At 44.1% G+C, this 18,019-nt stretch overlaps 1 protein-coding gene across 2 annotated transcripts in view; it reads left to right on the top strand.

Moving 5' to 3' along the window:
* The window catches only part of LOC144755156 (glutathione S-transferase omega-1-like), a 320,432-nt gene extending 303,798 nt beyond the window's left edge, over positions 1-16,634 (top strand). For both annotated transcript variants that reach the window (XM_078643737.1, XM_078643736.1), the window contains one exon: positions 16,339-16,634. In XM_078643737.1, the coding sequence (XP_078499863.1) occupies positions 16,339-16,495 (157 nt within the window). In that variant the 3' untranslated portion in view covers positions 16,496-16,634. The remainder of the gene's footprint in view (positions 1-16,338) is intronic.
* The last annotated feature ends 1,385 nt before the right edge of the window (positions 16,635-18,019 follow it).

Here is an 18,019-nt window from a genome sequence, read left to right as displayed (position 1 = left end):
GGAATCAGGCGAATGCCGGGGCCACGGAAATACGTGCGCAAGGGCCAGGAGCATGCACTTAGTCCCGAGGGGCTACCTGGTCATGGGAGCTTTCAAGTTCTCCATTAGTACAAATGTTGCCTTTCAGTCAGCACTAATATAGGCAGTCACATAATTGGTAAGCACCTATACAACCAGCCGTGACAAATGTCAAACATACCTACTGGGAAATCAGCTAGGAAGATGGTACTTTATTGCAGGACAAGGGCCTAGCTGGCCACTACACTGCATTGGCAGAGTACTTTCATGAGAGTCTTTAGCAGTGGTACCGCTGATGTGGAAAATATGCATAGTAATGGTAATAAGAAGTAATAACTGTGTAGTAAAGGTAGAATACCATCTATCTAGATGGTGAGGTTCTCATAACTGCCCTCCGCAATGGCTTAATCTGGAACTCTGCCGCTTAAAGCAGGGGCTCATGACCAAGGAAAATCATTTTTCCTTTGGGGCTATGACTTGAACCCTGATGCACCCCTCCTGGTAATGCTGTTCTCCGAGTGTAATATGGCCCGTGATTCAGCTCAGGGGTTGCTGTCCGAGGTTGACCTGGCCCGCCTCTGTTCTCTCATTCATTGTATGTGGCCTAGCCTACCCTTCATATCCATCCTTTCTATTCCTTCGAGAAAGGAGTACCTCAACTTGTTCAGCCTGTGCTCTTGGTCCTCAGTCTGTGTTCTGTACCGTACCTTGTTCCAACGTGCTCCTAGTACTTTGCCCCTGACCATAGTCCTTGCCTTATGAGGCTCTAACTAATGGCCCAACTCTCCTTGTTGATTGTATCCCCAGGATACCCTTTTGGGAATATTGAACCCCTCCCTTGTATGCCTTTGTGTGATCCTGGGAAGGGTTGCTGTCTGCGAATGCCCCCAGTTTGTCTCTATTCTATCAGCATTGTGTGTACCTAGCTCACCTTCAGCATCAGCCTGACTGAAATCGTAATTAGCTTATGCTGGCACAAGCAATCAACTTCTAAGCAGTTCGCATGTTTCCGGGATTTGAATCGAATATTCCTGCATATCTACCTTAACTCAAAGATCTTCGTTCAGTAATTTTGATCTGCTAGCACTGAGCTGGAGGATAATAACCCAGTTCCAGCTAATGTATTGTGGCACCTCCCATCAGATATTTTAGAGAGTGGGGACGAACGGTATGCTAAGTAACATCATATATTCAGCTGCCTGGCAGAGAGCGATAGGTTCCTTCTGCACATTGTACAGGTGCTACAGCTAATTACCTTGTGGTCCTGAGGGGAGTGGGGGAGCTGTCAGTGGTCGGTTAACACATCCAGAATGGCGAGTGTTACAAGGTTAAAATATCTTCACAGAAGGACGTATAAGGGCAATTGCCCCAACAAATGTCCTTGGGATTCCTTAACGGCAGGGACTCTGTAGGTAAGAGCCCAGACAAGGTCCTTGGGATGCCTCAGGGCAGGAATACTTGAGGCATAAGGTAAAATGGGCAGCGCTTGGCAGACACGGCACTTGCAGCCCAGGCATGGACACAGGGCCACTAATGCCGCACATTCAGTAGCAAGCTGAAGCCTCGAAGCCACGACCCGCTGTACCCAGTGACAGAAGTAGAGCTGGCACAAACGTTGGAAGCGAGTTATAACAACCTTGAAGAGACATGACTGTAAGGTTGATGCATTGTAGGATTAGGCATATTACGGTTTTTAAGAAGGAATAAAGTATAGAAGCTATACTGTATAACCTGTTATGAGATGGTTTATATTGTAATCTGAGATAAAACAGAAATGAGCATGTTAAGGACCAATGCCATCATGACAAGTTGTGTACCAACTAATGATGTGAATAAACGGTGGCCGTTTTAATGCCACAATGGTCTTGGTGTACATAATTGATGGGAACTGCTGGAAGGCCCATGAGATGCTCGCACAGCTGGTGGGGGGTTAGCATAGTGTGCCGCCCGACTGTTTTTTTGCTTCTTTCCTCATTGTATCCAGATATATAATACAAGTAACATTACACCTAGCCAGGACTGTTGGCTTTGTCATGGTTGTTAGTTACATAAGGTGGTGAATAAGCAACAACTATGGCTTTGTTGTATATAACATTGAAAATGCTTCAGCTCTGACATGATGAGACTGTGAAAGAACTATAAGGAGTCTTTTTAAAGTTGCATCAAAGGCAGTGCTGCAGAGTTAAGATTTGTTTTTCACCCTGAGGGTGAGCACAAAATTGGAGAGCCCAATAGGGACCCGTCTCAGCACCTGCTTTAAAACTGCCAATACTCGTCGCCGGCAGGACCGGGTCCACTTAAAGCCCAGCCTGAACGCATAAAACGTGTTATTCCTTATGGCTATTTCTGAGAGTACCCCATGTTTCTGCTCCATGGGGCAGTAATTCTAATACTGAAGTAGCTGACACTTCTAAAACCTCTATTATTTAAAGTATTTTACGCAACAAAGGCCACCTATAAGACAAGCACTTCATTTCTTAACACTAGCTTTTCTGTGTGACCGTGAACCACTAAAAACAAATATGCCCATTAAAAACAGCCGACCTACCCTGGTTTTCAAGAACTTTTTAAACTCTCTTTGGTTTCGCTGCTGTTGGTAGAAAAAAATCTACATTTGTAGTAAAACCCTTTAACCTCTCATCAAGGGTAGTAAGCACTATACAAAAACAATAACATACAATGTAAATCGTGCAAAGCACATCATGAAGTCTCTTCAAAAATTCAAAAAAGGATATATGTTTTGTTAACATGCTGAAGCATTTCACATTAGTACATCAGATTATATCACTCCAATGAGTGGCTTTTATTAAAAATGATAGTTTTTTAGCATGAATTTACTAGAAATGTTCTGGCCCCAGCCTTACAACAAGAATGTCATTAGGGTTTTTGTTAAAATCTGCAGATGATGATGCAGATGATGGATCATGTGGCAAATGTGGTAAACCTATAATTATGCAAAAACCACCAGGGCCGCACAATCGCATACTTCCAGTGGCCCTCAATATATTATACATAGAGCAACGCAGTAGTCTAATAAATCAAACATCAGAGATTATGTACAGTACAGATCCTAAACCTCACATATTTGAAGGTGCTCTCATGTGATTGTCAGATTGTGTGATGCAGTCTAGTGGTTGGGGGGTGGAGTGAAAGGGAGGAACAGGAACGGGAGGAGTCAAGGGACAGGAACTGGGGCAGTGAGAGTAAGGACAGGGATCAGAGAGCACATGTAAAATAAAGCTCCGTGTTGATTGAGATATTTGTCTGTCTTTATTGCAAGCAAGACACGACAACTGGCGACGAGGGTGGGATGAAGTGACCTGCCATCCCTGCTGCATAGAGGAGTATCCTGTCCTGGGCACCGGATAAGACGTGGTTGCTGCCACACAGTCTGTGCCTCGAGATACCGCCGCCTACAGCCTTGAGCCCGTGGTAGCCGAGCTGTTTTCACGATCGGGCGATCGTGTGAAGCCTTTTAGGACTGCGTGTGTGAAGCGCTGTGTCTCCGGCCCCTGAAGCGCTCCTTCGCGCCGAAAATTGTGAGTGCGCCCCGAGGGTGATGTGCCAATAAAGAAGGAACTGGGTGCCCACCCCAGTCCTTCAGAAGTGCCCTGAAAGCTGGGGAGCGTCTAGAGAAGCCTGTGACTCCTGCGGGAGCGCGAGAAGAAAAGCGCAGATTCTGCCGGCATCGGGTCTCACTCCCGATGCGTGAGGAACGGCACGCGGCGGACGAAGAAATCGAAACTTGTCGTGTGGCCTACCTTGAGGGTGGAAAGTGGCCTAGAAGTGTTGGCGGTACTGCAAAAGTCCTGGTGTTGAAGAAGACATCCTCGGTGAGTGCCCTGTGAGACCGAGTGAGCTGAAGAATACATGGAACCCAAACCTCGTGGTGAATGAGAGTTCCAGTGGGGCGGCCATCTTTAAGTCAGGCAACTGGGAAGGACATCCCTGTACAACTTTGAAGAGGCCATTTTGAAGTCAGGCGTACAGCAATATCAAGAAGCATTGACAAAGACAAATAAACAAGCATTGGCGAGGAAGAATAAACAAGCGTTGACAAGAACAAATCGACAAGCATTGGCGGTAGCCAGCAAACAAGCATTAGTAATAAGAAATAAACAAGCATTGGTGAGAATAAGTAGACAAGCCCTGACAAGATCAAATCAACAAGCAGTGGTGAAAATAAGCAAACAAGCATTGACAAGAGTAAACAAATAAGCATTGACAAGACCAAATAAACAAGCACTGGAGAGAAGAAGCAAACAAGCATAGGCAAATGCAAACAACAGGTAAACAAGCATTGACAAGATTAAATCAACAAGCAGTGGTGAAAACAAGCAAACAAGCACTGACAAGAGTAAACGAATAAGCATTGACAAGACCAAATAAACAAGCACTGGAGAGAAGAAGCAAACAAGCATAAGCAAATGCAAGCAACAGGTAAAGGTGATAGTGAACACATACCGAAGAGCGTAAAAGGGAGAAGAGCTGCTGGGCAGAATCGCATGAGATTCAGAAGAGGGCAAGACTGTGAAAGACAGTCCCAGAAACAAGCACAACATACACTGAAGTGACTGGAGGACTTGCACTAGTGTAAAGGGAACGCCCGAACGAACAAAGATGTCAAACGTGCCCAGCATCACCGCAGAAGAGTAGTTAACCACCTGCAACTAGCATGCGACTCTAAAGAGAGGGAGCCCTGTGTCTAGTACAGTGCAGCTGAGTGGTGGACATTTCGGAACTCAAGAAATCTACGTTTTATTCACTGGCGCATACTGTGATGGTTGCACAGATTATCAACGCCCCAGCAAATGACCAGACCGAAGACCTCGACTAAAGAGAATCAGCTAAGAAGACGAGAAGCAAAGTGAACAGCCCCGTGCCCCGCAAATATAATCGATCAGAATCTTCCTCTCATGGCGGGGGAGAAGTAGCACAACGGTTCAACCCCTGCATTGAAGTACCACCCCCAGGGGTGCAGACTGATGCTTGGAGTCTGAGTCTGAAACGGAACCGATGGCTGGCAGCATTGGGTGACTTCCTGGACGCCAATGGTGAGCAAAGAGAGAGAAAATGTCTGATACTACTCCTCCATCTGGTGGGTCCTGAGGGCCGATGCCCAATCAGAACATTTTCCAAAGAAGACACAGAAATCTATGAAAGACTCCAAGAGAAGCTATGTGCCCATCTCTCCGCACAGGCAGATGTGGATCATGATCGCATCGTTTTCAACACAGCTCGGCAGGAACCAGGCAAACTATTGTCAACTTTCATCATTCGGTTGCAAAATCTGGTACAAGGCTGCCATTTCAACACCTTTACGAATGAGGACGCAGTTCGACTCCGGATAATTGAAGGCTGCGCAAACTCCGACACAAAGCGCAAGATTCTGCGAGGGCATTGGTCGCTAGAAGAAATCATTAGGAAGGCTGAAATTGGAATGCACGTCAAGGCAAGAGACAGATCAAAGTACCTGGATCTGAAGGCAAAATGTCAAGATGCCTGGACAGATAAAACTCGGAAAACAAATGAAACGAAAAGGAGAGAGAGGGAAGACAGACCAGTGAAAAGACAACGGGAGGGACAAAGTGACAAGCGAAGTGACAAGGAGTACTCCGAGTCAACCATTCAAAGGACAACCCCAAGGAGTTATTCACCCTCAAGGTGTCATTCAAAGTCTGACGCACACTACTCTGACGAGGAGGGAGCGTCAAGTGGGACAGATCGCACCCCTGGACAAGATGGCAACCTGCACAACAAGAGGGTAAGGAAGACAAACTATAGAAGAAGAGATCAAAATGGTCAACACTGGAAATCGGCGCAGGAACACTATTCGCCAAGTTGTGAAGATGAGTCCGAGGGAACATCCAGCAGGAGAACACATCACACCCGTATCATAGGTGTCCGAGCACCAAACAAGTGTGAAGAAGAAACAGATCGCATAAGACGGACCGATCCTCCCCAACAACGAACAGGAAAAGACCAACGCATCAATGGCACCCGCGACAACGAAGAAACTGAGAAGAAGTCGTTGACATCATGCGAGAAGGGCAAAGATGAAAAACCTCGAGATCAAACACAAAGAACAAGCACGTGGTTATTGAACAACTTCTCAAATGAAACAACATCAAAGACAAGTCGACAAAGGCGTCCGGAGAAGCGTCTTAAAGACAACCCTGAGTTAAAGAACAACTTGTCACGGCCTACTCATTTCAGAAATCCATTACTCGATACACTCTCAAAGGAACATTTTAAAAAGAATATGGCTAGGAACTCCTCTGATTCAGAGAGCGCGTCTGTCCGATCCTGGAAGTCAACAAAAGCCTTCTCTGACTCAGAAAGCATGTCTGTCCAATCCCTTGAGTCGACCGAGTCATGGTCCCGACAACAGCCATGGCGTCAACCACCGGAACGCACCATGGAACCAAAGGACATCCTTCCCGTTAAGAGCAACATGTCCCACACCAAGGTCTCTGAATACTCAGTCACTCCACAAGACAACCTGTCATGTCAGTCGCAGGTATATCCAGACATAGATCATACACCGTCACCCCTGAAGGGGTCCGCGAGGCTGACTCAAAGGGCCTACAAAAGGAAAACAGAGATAGTGGACCTTAGTCACCGGATGGGAAGGGACCAGCCAGTCACTCCGCAAGGAAAGCCGGACGTGTCAATAGAGAGAGATCATCATCGGATGAGAGAGAAACATGCCTATGCACAGATAGTCCAAGAGTTCACCAGACAACCCGAGGCCGCGAATGAGTTCCCGAACCAAACCAAGACAATCTCTTCAGATAGTACCCTACTGTCTGGTATACATGACCCTGAACTGGAGGGCAGTGTTGCCCTCGACCGGACAAGACAAAAAGAAGTAAAAGTAGATGCGGGTGCTCGGAAGAGAACCAGAACATTATCCACTCATGAAAGAGATCGAGCATCAATAGAACAAGAGCCACCAAGGAAAACAGACTGCCACTGCCGAGCTAAGCCAACAGCAGTTACACCACAAGAAGGAAACATGATGACTGCGGAACGTGAGAATAAACAGTTCACACGCAATGGCTTGCGTTCGCAAAGGCGCATTCCCGCAGTCAAGGATGCCTTTGTTAACACAACGGAAAGATCGACCAAAGCCAGGCCCACCACGGATCCGACGCTACTGATGTTTGAAGAACAGGCTGTCCACCGACCTGTGTGGCTGATTGAAGAATTACGAACACTGTGGAAATTAAGTTCATTTTGTTAAGAAAGGGGGAGATGTCAGATTGTGTGATGCAGTCTAGTGGTTGGGGGGTGGAGTGAAAGGGAGGAACAGGAACGGGAGGAGTCAAGGGACAGGAACTGGGGCAGTGAGAGTAAGGACAGGGATCAGAGAGCACATGTAAAATAAAGCTCCGTGTTGATTGAGATATTTGTCTGTCTTTATTGCAAGCAAGACACGACAGTGATAATGAAGAAAAAGAAGGCTCTATCAGACGAAACATTCACATAAGACATACAATTTGTTTGATCATATGGGCAAGCCGGGACTGATCCTAGGATTCCTAGTTTCACATTGCGCTAGTCAGTCACTAGATGGGCGACCTTCTCCCATTTTTCATCATAGGCTAATGCTCTGTCTTTAATTCTTGGTATATGAGGTTAGGTGGTCTTGAAAGATGCCTATACATTTTGTATTTATCTTGCCACATTTGCTGTGCTTCAATTACATCAGTCAAATGTCAGGTATGTCTTCTGGCAAATTGCTGCTTATTTTTTTTTACCATGGGGATTGGTGTTTATAACATTGTCTCATTTTGCAGTCCGAGAAAGAATAGTAAAGTGAATTATGTAATAATTTTCTGAGGTACAGAGAGTGTGGAAGGCCATAGGATGTCATTTGTTTGTGACGCAGAACATAATGCTACAAACTGTAAATGAACTGTGCACATTCAGCAGTTCAAAAAGCAAAAATGAAGTACTTTTTTTTTTAATTCTGAAGTGTGATTGAAGCAAAGATTTTTATAGGATCAAATCAAATTAAGACACTTCTTCTTAGCGGTGCACAAATGATAAATATGCACTGAAACCGGATTTCAACACATCTTCATTTGTGTGCAGTATAATTTTATCAGCATTACAGCATTTCCAAATTTAGTGGCCATTTCAATGGAAAGTGACAGTGCGCTACTTCACAATGCTTAGTTACATTAAAAAAACGCCTGCCTCATGTTCATTAAAGCTAGATGGATAGTGAAAGATTGTCATGCTAAGAAGTGGGTCGTGGTTCTTAACCCCTTCCATGCCGATGACGAGCTCAGCTCGTCATCAGCGTTACCTACTGTGTGCTGATGACGAGCTGAGCTCGTCGTGTAACGCGGTATTTACGAAAATGCCGCACACAGCGGGAAAAACGGCTGCACACATGCGGTTAAATGTTTGGGAAGCATTGGGGTAGGGCACTGGTGGCAGGCAGAGCTACATATAAGGGGTGGCTCATTTTATTCTTTGGATTGCCAGGGCCAGGTATTTAGCTTGGGCCTTTAATGCCTCGTCCATCTTTATTTTATGATGCTATGAAGTGTAGCCCTTTTACATGCCATAGTAATATTCAAGAATTTGGCAGGCAAGGTACTAATCTTTGGAGTAGTTTGTTCTCAGATTTTGATATCCAATTAAATTTTAAGTGAGGAAACAATATACTTGTTGTGAACGTGTATTTTTAACAGAAAGGTGTGGGTCACTCTGAACAGCGTACAATTTGCGCACTACAGTAACTATTGAAAATAATGCGACAAGATATGGAGAACTCATATTCAAATCTTTTAATATTTCAAGACTATTCTTGCTGCTTAGACAAACTCGTCCACAACTTTTACACACTGCTACTTTAAAAAGTCACCAGCCACCACTGCAAGAGAGGTAGGCTGGATGTAGTAAATTATATACATTAACTTTGGTTTGAAACAATGGAGGAAGTCTAATTCCCAGCTCTGGTCATTCCCTGAGATGGTACATTTGAGGATGATCTTTTTTTCTGAAGGTGGAAACCTTGAAAGTAGTGTAAATTTGCTTCTTAGAGCCCTTGCTTTTCCAAACAATTTCTGTTTCTGAAAGTGTCTTGAGAAGTATTAGGATTATTTCAAGTGCTCAACCTTGAATGTAGGCATGCTGTCTCACTGATGAAGTAAACTACAAGTGTTATATATTTCACTAAAAGGATTCTTTGGTCTCATAAGGGTGGTGTAGCTCCATGTGGTTGAATGCACCCATTGTAATTCCCCATTAATCGGGTTAATTCAAACCAGTGGTTAATTTGTAAAAAACTACGTGCTGGGCTCTTGTCAGTAGGCAGCTTTTCTCTTTTCCATTCCATTTCTCTTGTTAGCACCACTTTTAAACAACCAACCACTAACAATGTAAGTGGGGAGATGATAGGGCGTAATTGCCAGAGCTGCTGACTTTGCAGCTGGGGAACCAGGTTCGAGCCTCAGAGTCGGCTCAACATCCTGTGATTAAGAGCAAATCACTTAATCTCCCCGTGCCTATCATAAATGAGTGTGTCCTTAACTGGTGCTCATGAAATGCGCTGGTGTTGATGATTATGTGACGGTGCTGAGCACCAGAAAACATCGCCTCAAATTAAGCACTGATTCAAACACTGCAGCTGTTTCCTTCTTGGTATTTTAAGTGAGATGCTTTATGTGGCATGGCATAGACTGGGATTTGAGATTATGGATTTGGGATGTGGTAATGGCATTGGGTTGATAGGGTATACTATAGTATGCCATGTTATGTTACATTATATATAGTGCATGTCTATAAATCAATTAGTGGATTTGGAAACTGTGCACCTTTTGCAATATAGAGAATTTGGTTGACAAGAGTAGAGAAGTTCTGCTGTCTCTGCATTTGGTTACAGAAATAATTGTCTGTCCAATGTGTTGTTTAAAAATGGTATACTTGATAATGGGCTAAATATGATTTGCCTGATCCAGGTTCTTCCCTGAGAAGTTGCCAGAAATGTAGCCTGAAAATGTACTTTTATTAAAACCCTCAATATCCACAATATACAACATTGCTTTAACCTATTTTGTTCAATGCAGTCTTAAAAAATCCAGTAATATAAGTCCTCTCAAGGTGCTCAGCTCAGTGCCTCAAGTAAATCAAGTAGCCAATGAGAATACGAAAATTGGATGCAATGGAGTACTTGTCTAATGGTCATTATGAGGAAATTCTCTACACACACCATCAACTGTGACATTACCTTGAGTAATAACTGCTGTAGATTCAATTCTATCCTTATTTGCACTTGGCTGGTTGAAATAAGGAGACCAAAGATTTGACTAAAACATTCACACTGGGAATAGTCCAGGGGCGTAACACAGGCCCACGCAGCCCCCGCGGTGCGGGGGGGCCTCTAGCTCCAAGGGGCCCCCTCGGCACTGCACTGTGGCCAAAGAGCTGCTGATTGAGCCCAGGGGGGGCCCCTCTAAGTACCGTGCAGGGAGAATCCCTCACTTTTCGTTATGCCAGTGGAATAGTCTAAACAAAGGCCTAATATCCATGGAACTGTCACTAGGCCATCATCAAGAGATGTTAGAACTTTTGCATTTTTGACTGTTAGTAAGGGTTAATATAGTTGTTATCGAAATAACAAATAGCATATGTCAAGACAGAGGATTTAGGGCCATATGTATGAAGAAGTCGATTTGCGAATCGTAATCTGCGATTTTTACCGAATCGCAGATTCAGAATCGCAAATCAGAATGTATCAACACAATCGCAAATATTTAGCGATTCGCCCAAAATCGCTAAATATTTGCAATAAATACAATAGCGATTCCTTAATGTTATAATTTCGCAAAACTGCGATTTCGCATTGGTGAAAATCGCAAAATTGCGATTTTACATCGAAAAAAATCGCAAAATTGTGATTTTACATTGGAAAAAATCGCAAAATTGCGATTTTCTAGAATCATCCAATCGCATTCCTGATGCAGTTTGATGACATCATCATCCAGGAAGTGACTGATTACCCATGGTGCAACAGCATTGATTGTGAGAGAGTGTGGATTGCTACTGAGGAGTCATGGCTAAGAGTGGGAACAAGGATTTGCCTGCAACCCAGCAGGAGCAGCAAGAAGGGGAAACATCTAGGAATAGAAAGCGGAAGTTCTCAGAAGCAGAACTTGAAACACTCATCACTGAGATGGTGCCAAACCATGATTTGTTATTTGGGAGGAGCTCACACAAGGTGCCTGAAGCAAGAAAACGGCGCATCTGGGAAGGCATACAGGCAAAAGTCAATGCCCTTGGAGTAACACACAGGAGTGTTGAAGTTTTGCGCAAGCGCTGGTACGACCTGCGCCAGCGCTCCAAAGAAAAATTGGCAGCCAGGCTGGAGCAGTCTCAGCTCACCAGTGAGGGAACCTCCAATGTGCCAGATTCAACACCGCTTGAGGAACTGGTAGAGGGCATACTGGCTCCAGAGAGTGTTACGGGCGTGTCCGTGCTAGACAGCTCCGACCAACCAGCTGCAAGACCAGGTAAGAAGCATACCTTTCCACCCTAAACCACCCCCCCAACCCCCTGCAGCAACCTAGGGATTAGGGGAACCACATGTCACGCTAGAGCAAGTACACAGGCAGTCACAGCAATGCATTGTGGGAGATGTAGTCACAATAGACAGTAATGTTGGAAGTAGCATCCATCTCATGCAATTTTCACATGTGCAGGTCAGGAATGGGGAATAACAAAAGTAAAGTAAGAGAAAACGGTGAAATATTTTATTTTCACATCATACGTTAGCAAATAAAATTAATGTGTGCTGTTCTATCCACAGCACCTGCAACTAATAAGCCCACAGGCAGTGGAAGAGACACAGGACCCCAAGCCTCTGGAGATGCTAGCCAGGTGCAGGACACACATGGGGAGGACAGTTCTGTCATTCCACCAAAGGGACACAGGAGGAAGATCGTGAGGCCATTGCCAGTCATGGAGGACGATGATGAGGACAACAATAACATTGTGCAGTCTGATGCCTTAGGTTCCCAGCAGCAGGAGTCAAGGCCACAACACAGCCAGGGTCCACAGGTCACAGGCAGGTGTAGACCCCGCACGGGCTACAGCTCCATTGATCAGCAGGAAGATTCGGTATTTGCAGGGCTGGAATTGCACATGCTTCAAGTACACCGCCTACAAGCAAAACATATGAAGGCAATACAGCGTGAGATGAGTGCAGGGTTCATGGGAATGCGTGAAGAAATTAGGGGTGCTGTGCAAGAGCTAACTGCCGAGTTGCGTGCAGAATGCGCTGCCAGGCGCAAAGAGCTGGCCCGCATGGACCTCTACACGCGCGCAATAAACTGCCTGGCCTCATCTACCAATATACTGTCCAGGCGTACCATAGAAACCCAGCGTGAGTTCTCTCACGGCATTCAGGACATCGCCACTGTTATTGTGCAGTCCACTTCTGCCCTGGATGAACTGCGTGCCCTACGTACCACAGGACCAGGAGTGCTGACTCCAGGTGAGGAGGACTCCCAGTCAGTGCGGAGCTCCAACACCCCACCACCCACTGTTGAGAGGCGCCGTAGTGGCAGGAGCAACAGGCCTGCTACACACCAATAGGATGTGCAGCCAAATGACAATGACTTACAGGGGCAAAATATGGCCAACTACAGTGTTGACTTTGCAGTCATTCCAGTTAAATAGTTGCACTGTGATTTGAACATGTGCATTACATTGGGAGTGTTTGATTTTGCCTGTGAGGATGTGTGCCATTGTTGCTGTAGCAATTAAAACACATTTGCTAAGATTGAAGTTGTCATTGTGTCATTATTACTCACCTAGAAGTAGTTGCGCATGATCTCATCACGCCTCTGTCGCCTAGCTGCAGCACCAGCTACGCAAGCTTCCATGCGTACAGGTCCAGGTCCCTCCACATCGGAGGATTCTGAATCACTCAACTCCATTGGTGTCCCTTTCCTGGTAGCGATGTTGTGCAGCATGGCACAAGCTACAACAATTTTGCAGCACGTTTCGGGACTGTATTGGAGAGCTCCTCCACTTTTATGAATGCACCTGAATCTGCTCTTCAATATGCCAATGGTTCTCTCGATGGTGCCTCTTGTTGAAATGTGTGCCCGGTTGTAGCGCCGCTTCCCAGCAGTAGCAGGATTAAGGTAGGGTGTCAGGATGAAATCCCGGACTGCATAAGCACTGTCGCATGTGGTTGGAAATGTTAACGGTTAGTCACTGTAATGCACATTCTAGTCAGTGGAAATGTGGCCTATATATGTGAGCATTTACCTAGTAGGTATCCCTCGACAAAATCACCTCTTGAGAGTCTACGGTATAGCCCACTGTGACGGAAGATAAAGGCGTCATGTGTGCTTCCCGGATACTTTGCCACTATGTCTCTGATGATGTTTTTGGCATCACACACCACCTGTATGTTAAGTGAGTGGTAGCATTTCCTGTTCCTGTATACGTACTCTACGTTTGAGGGGGGGATATTGCAACATGTGTCCCATCGATGCATCCTATGACGTGGGGGAATTGGGCAATGTTGTAAAAGTCCTGCTTGGTCTGTGCTAGTTCCTGTGGGGTGCTGTAGCTATAACCCCCTGAAAACTACCTGAGGCCAGCAGGTGTAGTGAACACAGGACCTGGATGTGTGTGGGTATGGCTTGTGTCCTGCGGGTGGGGTGTTCTAGGTAGGGTCTGAGTTCCTCTATTAAATCAAGTATGCTCTCTTCCTCCAGTCTGTAGTGGGTGTAGATGTCCTCCTCAGTGCGCTGGAAGATGGTGGTGCGCGCACAGAATATCCTCTCCTGCCGTCTCCTCCTCTGCGCCACAGCTCTCAGTCTTCGCCTCCTCGCTATCATGTAGAGCCCAGACATTGTGGAAAAGAGTGTGTTGCATTCTGGGCTTCCTTAAATACTTTGCATCTGGTTACCACCTGATCCCACTTGGTGGTAATTGCGATTCCTTAAAAAGCGATTTTCCTAAATTCGCAATTTGCGAATGTTTGATACATATCATTGCGAATCCTTATTTGCGATTTCCAGATTAGCGATTGTCGCTAACCAGTTTCATCGCTAATTTGGGAATCGCAATGGTATTCGCTGATTTCAGACTCTCGCAATGTTTGGAACTCGCTAAATACCGATTCCTTGTTTTGCGAGCATTTTCTCCTTCATACATTGGAAATTGCTAATTTTCTGTCGCAAACGCTATTATTACCGATTTGCAGCGTTTGCGACAGAAAATTAGCTTCATACATATGGCCCTTAGTTCTTCATGAGGCTAGGTATTCCACGACTCTCGATTAACTCATCTAGATAGTTGTATTTCCTGCTCTTCTCAACTGGAATATTTTGAATGTACCAAAGTTTCATTTTACTGAGTAAAACCTCTAATTTATCTGCATTAATCGTGAATTTGTTGCCATTATTATCAAATCGTAGGCCCCCTGAGGACCTTTATAGGCCCCTTGATGTGTGGTCTGGATGATGGGGTCATCAGCATATTCTTCACATACAAGTCCCCTCTGTATAAATGGCTAAGGATAAGTTAGCTGTATACAAGTTAAAAAAGAGTAGAGCCAGCATGTAGCCTTGTTTAAGGCATTTATTGGTCATACTTATAAACTTCTTTATTAAATGCCCATTGGGACCAATTGACAGATAAACAAATAAATAACTGTTATACTGCGCCAAGATACCCTTGGGTGAACGTGCGCTTTACAAATACACGTTATGTTAATTTAAATCGGACTCAATGATCCAACAGAGAAAAAGCTATCCATAATGTAGCAGGCATTCCTCACCTCAATAACTTTGATATTAGTATATGTTTATTCACCCTGTCTAGGGCCATACAGTAATCTTTAAAGCAAGCTACAATTCTTAACTTTCACTGACTCATATCAACATGAATAATATCAGTATGTGGCAAATTCTATTAGTGTAGGCTCCGAATCCAGTTTGCATGAATTGGATTTTTTTTTGTGAAGTGAAAATATCTGGCTTTGATATTTAGGTTTGTGAGAGGATAAAGATTCATTCTTTGGGTTTCAACACTCAGCCACTATGTGGCTGGGGTGGAATTTATGCACCTATTCGTGATCGAGATTGTGCCGTCTTCGTACTGCTTCTGAAGGGTGAAGTACAATGGTATCTCATTGGGATGGAGTAAGATGTCATGTTGGCTCATGAGTGTTGTTTAGAGTCTGACTAAAATATGTCCAAGTTCCACCCAGAGGGGAATCTCAAGGAACACAGATGATTACTTTGGTCCCTATGAAATACTTGTAATGTCCACAAATGTGTGCTATATAGTTAATGTAGATAGCTACTCAGTTCTTAGGAAAAAAATCTTTATATTTGTACGCTCCAAGTCCCAGGAGGTCCGCCAAGATAATATTTACAGGTAACTAGAGAGTTACTCAGTAATTGGAAGATATTTGTGAAATCTAATCAAGGCTCAATGTACAGGCAAGTACTTGGGTACATTTACAGGGATGAAGAGAGTTTTCTGGTTCCTAGAGAATATTAGTGTATTTCATACAGTTGCAATTTACAGAAAAGTAAAGAGTTACTGGAAAGTATGTGCACATTTTTTAGATACAATCTACAGGAATGTAGGGCATTACTTATTTTTCAAGAATGCAAATATAAATTCACCCAGGTGCAATTTAGAGGTAAAGTAGGGCATTACTCAGGAAATATATTGGCGTCTCTGTCCCATAGGAATTCAGGCTGCACCTCACCCACCAAGGTACAGTAAATCTGAAGCAGATCTGAAGTTGGGTGTGTTCCTCTTCCTCTTCAAGAGGATATGGCCAAGCAGTTACGTCTCCACCGTACGTCCTTGGTTTGGAAGCAAAGGCGAAGTACATGCATTTAGTCCTCTTCTATAGTGGAAGAGAGAACAAAACTGATTGAGTGCAATGTGCCATTAATTACCAAGAGTGAAAATTAATCCAAATATTCCTTAAATCACGTTTTTGTTTGGTTCAGAATCTGGGGGGGCAAAGTATGTGTTAATCTGTAAAAAGAAGGACACAAATGCAATGCAGGAGCTACTGCTGTGTTTTGGAGACCTCTGGGGAAATATTCATGCGGTGCCTGTAGACAGTGCAAGGTTGACTGTACCTGAGGAAATTAGAAAGATTGGGTTCTGCGCAAAAGCGAGGACCCATTGCCCACTGCTCCCAATAAAAAAAAACCTGTTTAATCTAGTTTGCTGCTGCCAAAAATGTGGCCTATGAATGTTTCAACCATTCAATTTCTGCCTATTTCAGTTTTTTCTATATTTACCATTTATTCACAGTGGTCTGAAGAACACCCCAAAGATCAATTCCTGGATAGAGCTGATGATGCAGGATCCAGCTGTCAAGGCGACGAAAATTGATGCAGAAACCATGAAAGCATTCTTTGCTCTATATGCTACTGATAATTCTCCGGATGTGCTCGACTTCGATCTTTAGTCATAGGCAACAATGTGAACACAGTCCATTGAATTCGTTTCCTAATGTATGATGCATGTTTACATTCTAATTCTGCCTGAGCAGGATGCTCGGTAGATCATATCTGTGTAATGACCTAATAAAGGCACCCTGGACACTGTTCTGTTTCACACTCAGGTGTTGTTATCCTTAATGAACGGACCTAGAAACAATTGTTGTAGACATCTAAAGTTTTATGTTTATTCACCAGTAAAATAAAAGTATACCAGGGAAAGATGTTTACAAATGTCCCGAATATTTTATTTTGCTGAGGTTTATAGATATTCCAATGACTAGAAAGCAAAGAAACAAATATATTAAGCCCGAATGCACAAGAAACACACCTTCATAGAGCGCTGCTTTCTTCAGATTCATACTTTCCACCTCAGCTTTTCTCCCCATTGTCCATTCAAAACAATAATAGATATAGTGGAAGCACCATCGCGCTGTTCCTGTCCCCATTACAACAATGGAAGTGGCTGCATTGTGCCTTTGGAGGAAGTATTACATTGAAAGAGGCAACGGGGCTCTGCCAACAGAATGCTTACATTCCGCAGATCTCTAAATGAGGCGGGCAGACTGCATGGTTGGCAGACAGACTACTCTGCCGCATTTGTAGTGGAGGTCCCAGTCTGCTAAACTCAAAATCAGACCCTTATATTTCTAAATATCAGTAATACAGTGGTTCCAATCAGCAACATAAGCGTTGAGGTTGTCATCACTAGCTACTCTTTAAGGATGACCCTTGGCATTATTTAAGCATTCATTGCAATTGAATGCTCCTTTATTGGCTTACGTTTCATATATAAACCTCCTAACATGCCACAATATATGCATTATTTGGACACCATCACTTGCAAGAATAGTTGAGAAAAGGAACAGCGAGTACTGGGTAATCTTCCATTTCCCTAGATGTATTTTTTAGCTTTTACTAATACATTATTTTATTAATCTATTTGTAGAGGGCAGCTGTTACCCAAAAGCATCTTGGCACCAGAACAGAGGCAAAGACAGAGATAGGAAGAAAAAGGAGAGTAAAAAATGGAATGAAGAGGATTATTTTAGCTTTTTGCGAAATACTGCGAGGTGGACTGATGAAGTTTTATCTGTAGATTATTTCAAAATGCAGGGTTTAAGATTCTAAAAGTTCTACGGTAGCAGAGGATTTGAAGGAGCAACAAAGAACTTGTTCAATGGGATCTTTTGGGGCTTTAGTGAGAAATCAAGACGTAAAGCAGATCACAACCTGTGGTATAGAAAGGCTGGTAAATCCGGAAGAGAGACTTAAACTGAATCTTGGTGGGAAGCCTATAAATGGCATGTCTCACCACTGAAACAAGATCAGTCTTTCGCACGCCAGATGCAAACCACTTGTCATAGTTTGGATTTCTTGCAGCTTTGCAAACTGGCAGTCCAAAAGGCCACCATACACAGCATTCCCATACTCCAGACATGAAAGAATGGTAAAGTGATGAATATGGCTTAGATATTGCACAGGAGAAAAGG

The sequence above is a fragment of the Lissotriton helveticus genome, chromosome 5_1 (assembly GCF_964261635.1).
Source record: "Lissotriton helveticus chromosome 5_1, aLisHel1.1, whole genome shotgun sequence".
Lineage (NCBI taxonomy): Eukaryota > Metazoa > Chordata > Amphibia > Caudata > Salamandridae > Lissotriton > Lissotriton helveticus.
This window is presented reverse-complemented; position numbering and strand designations above follow the sequence as displayed.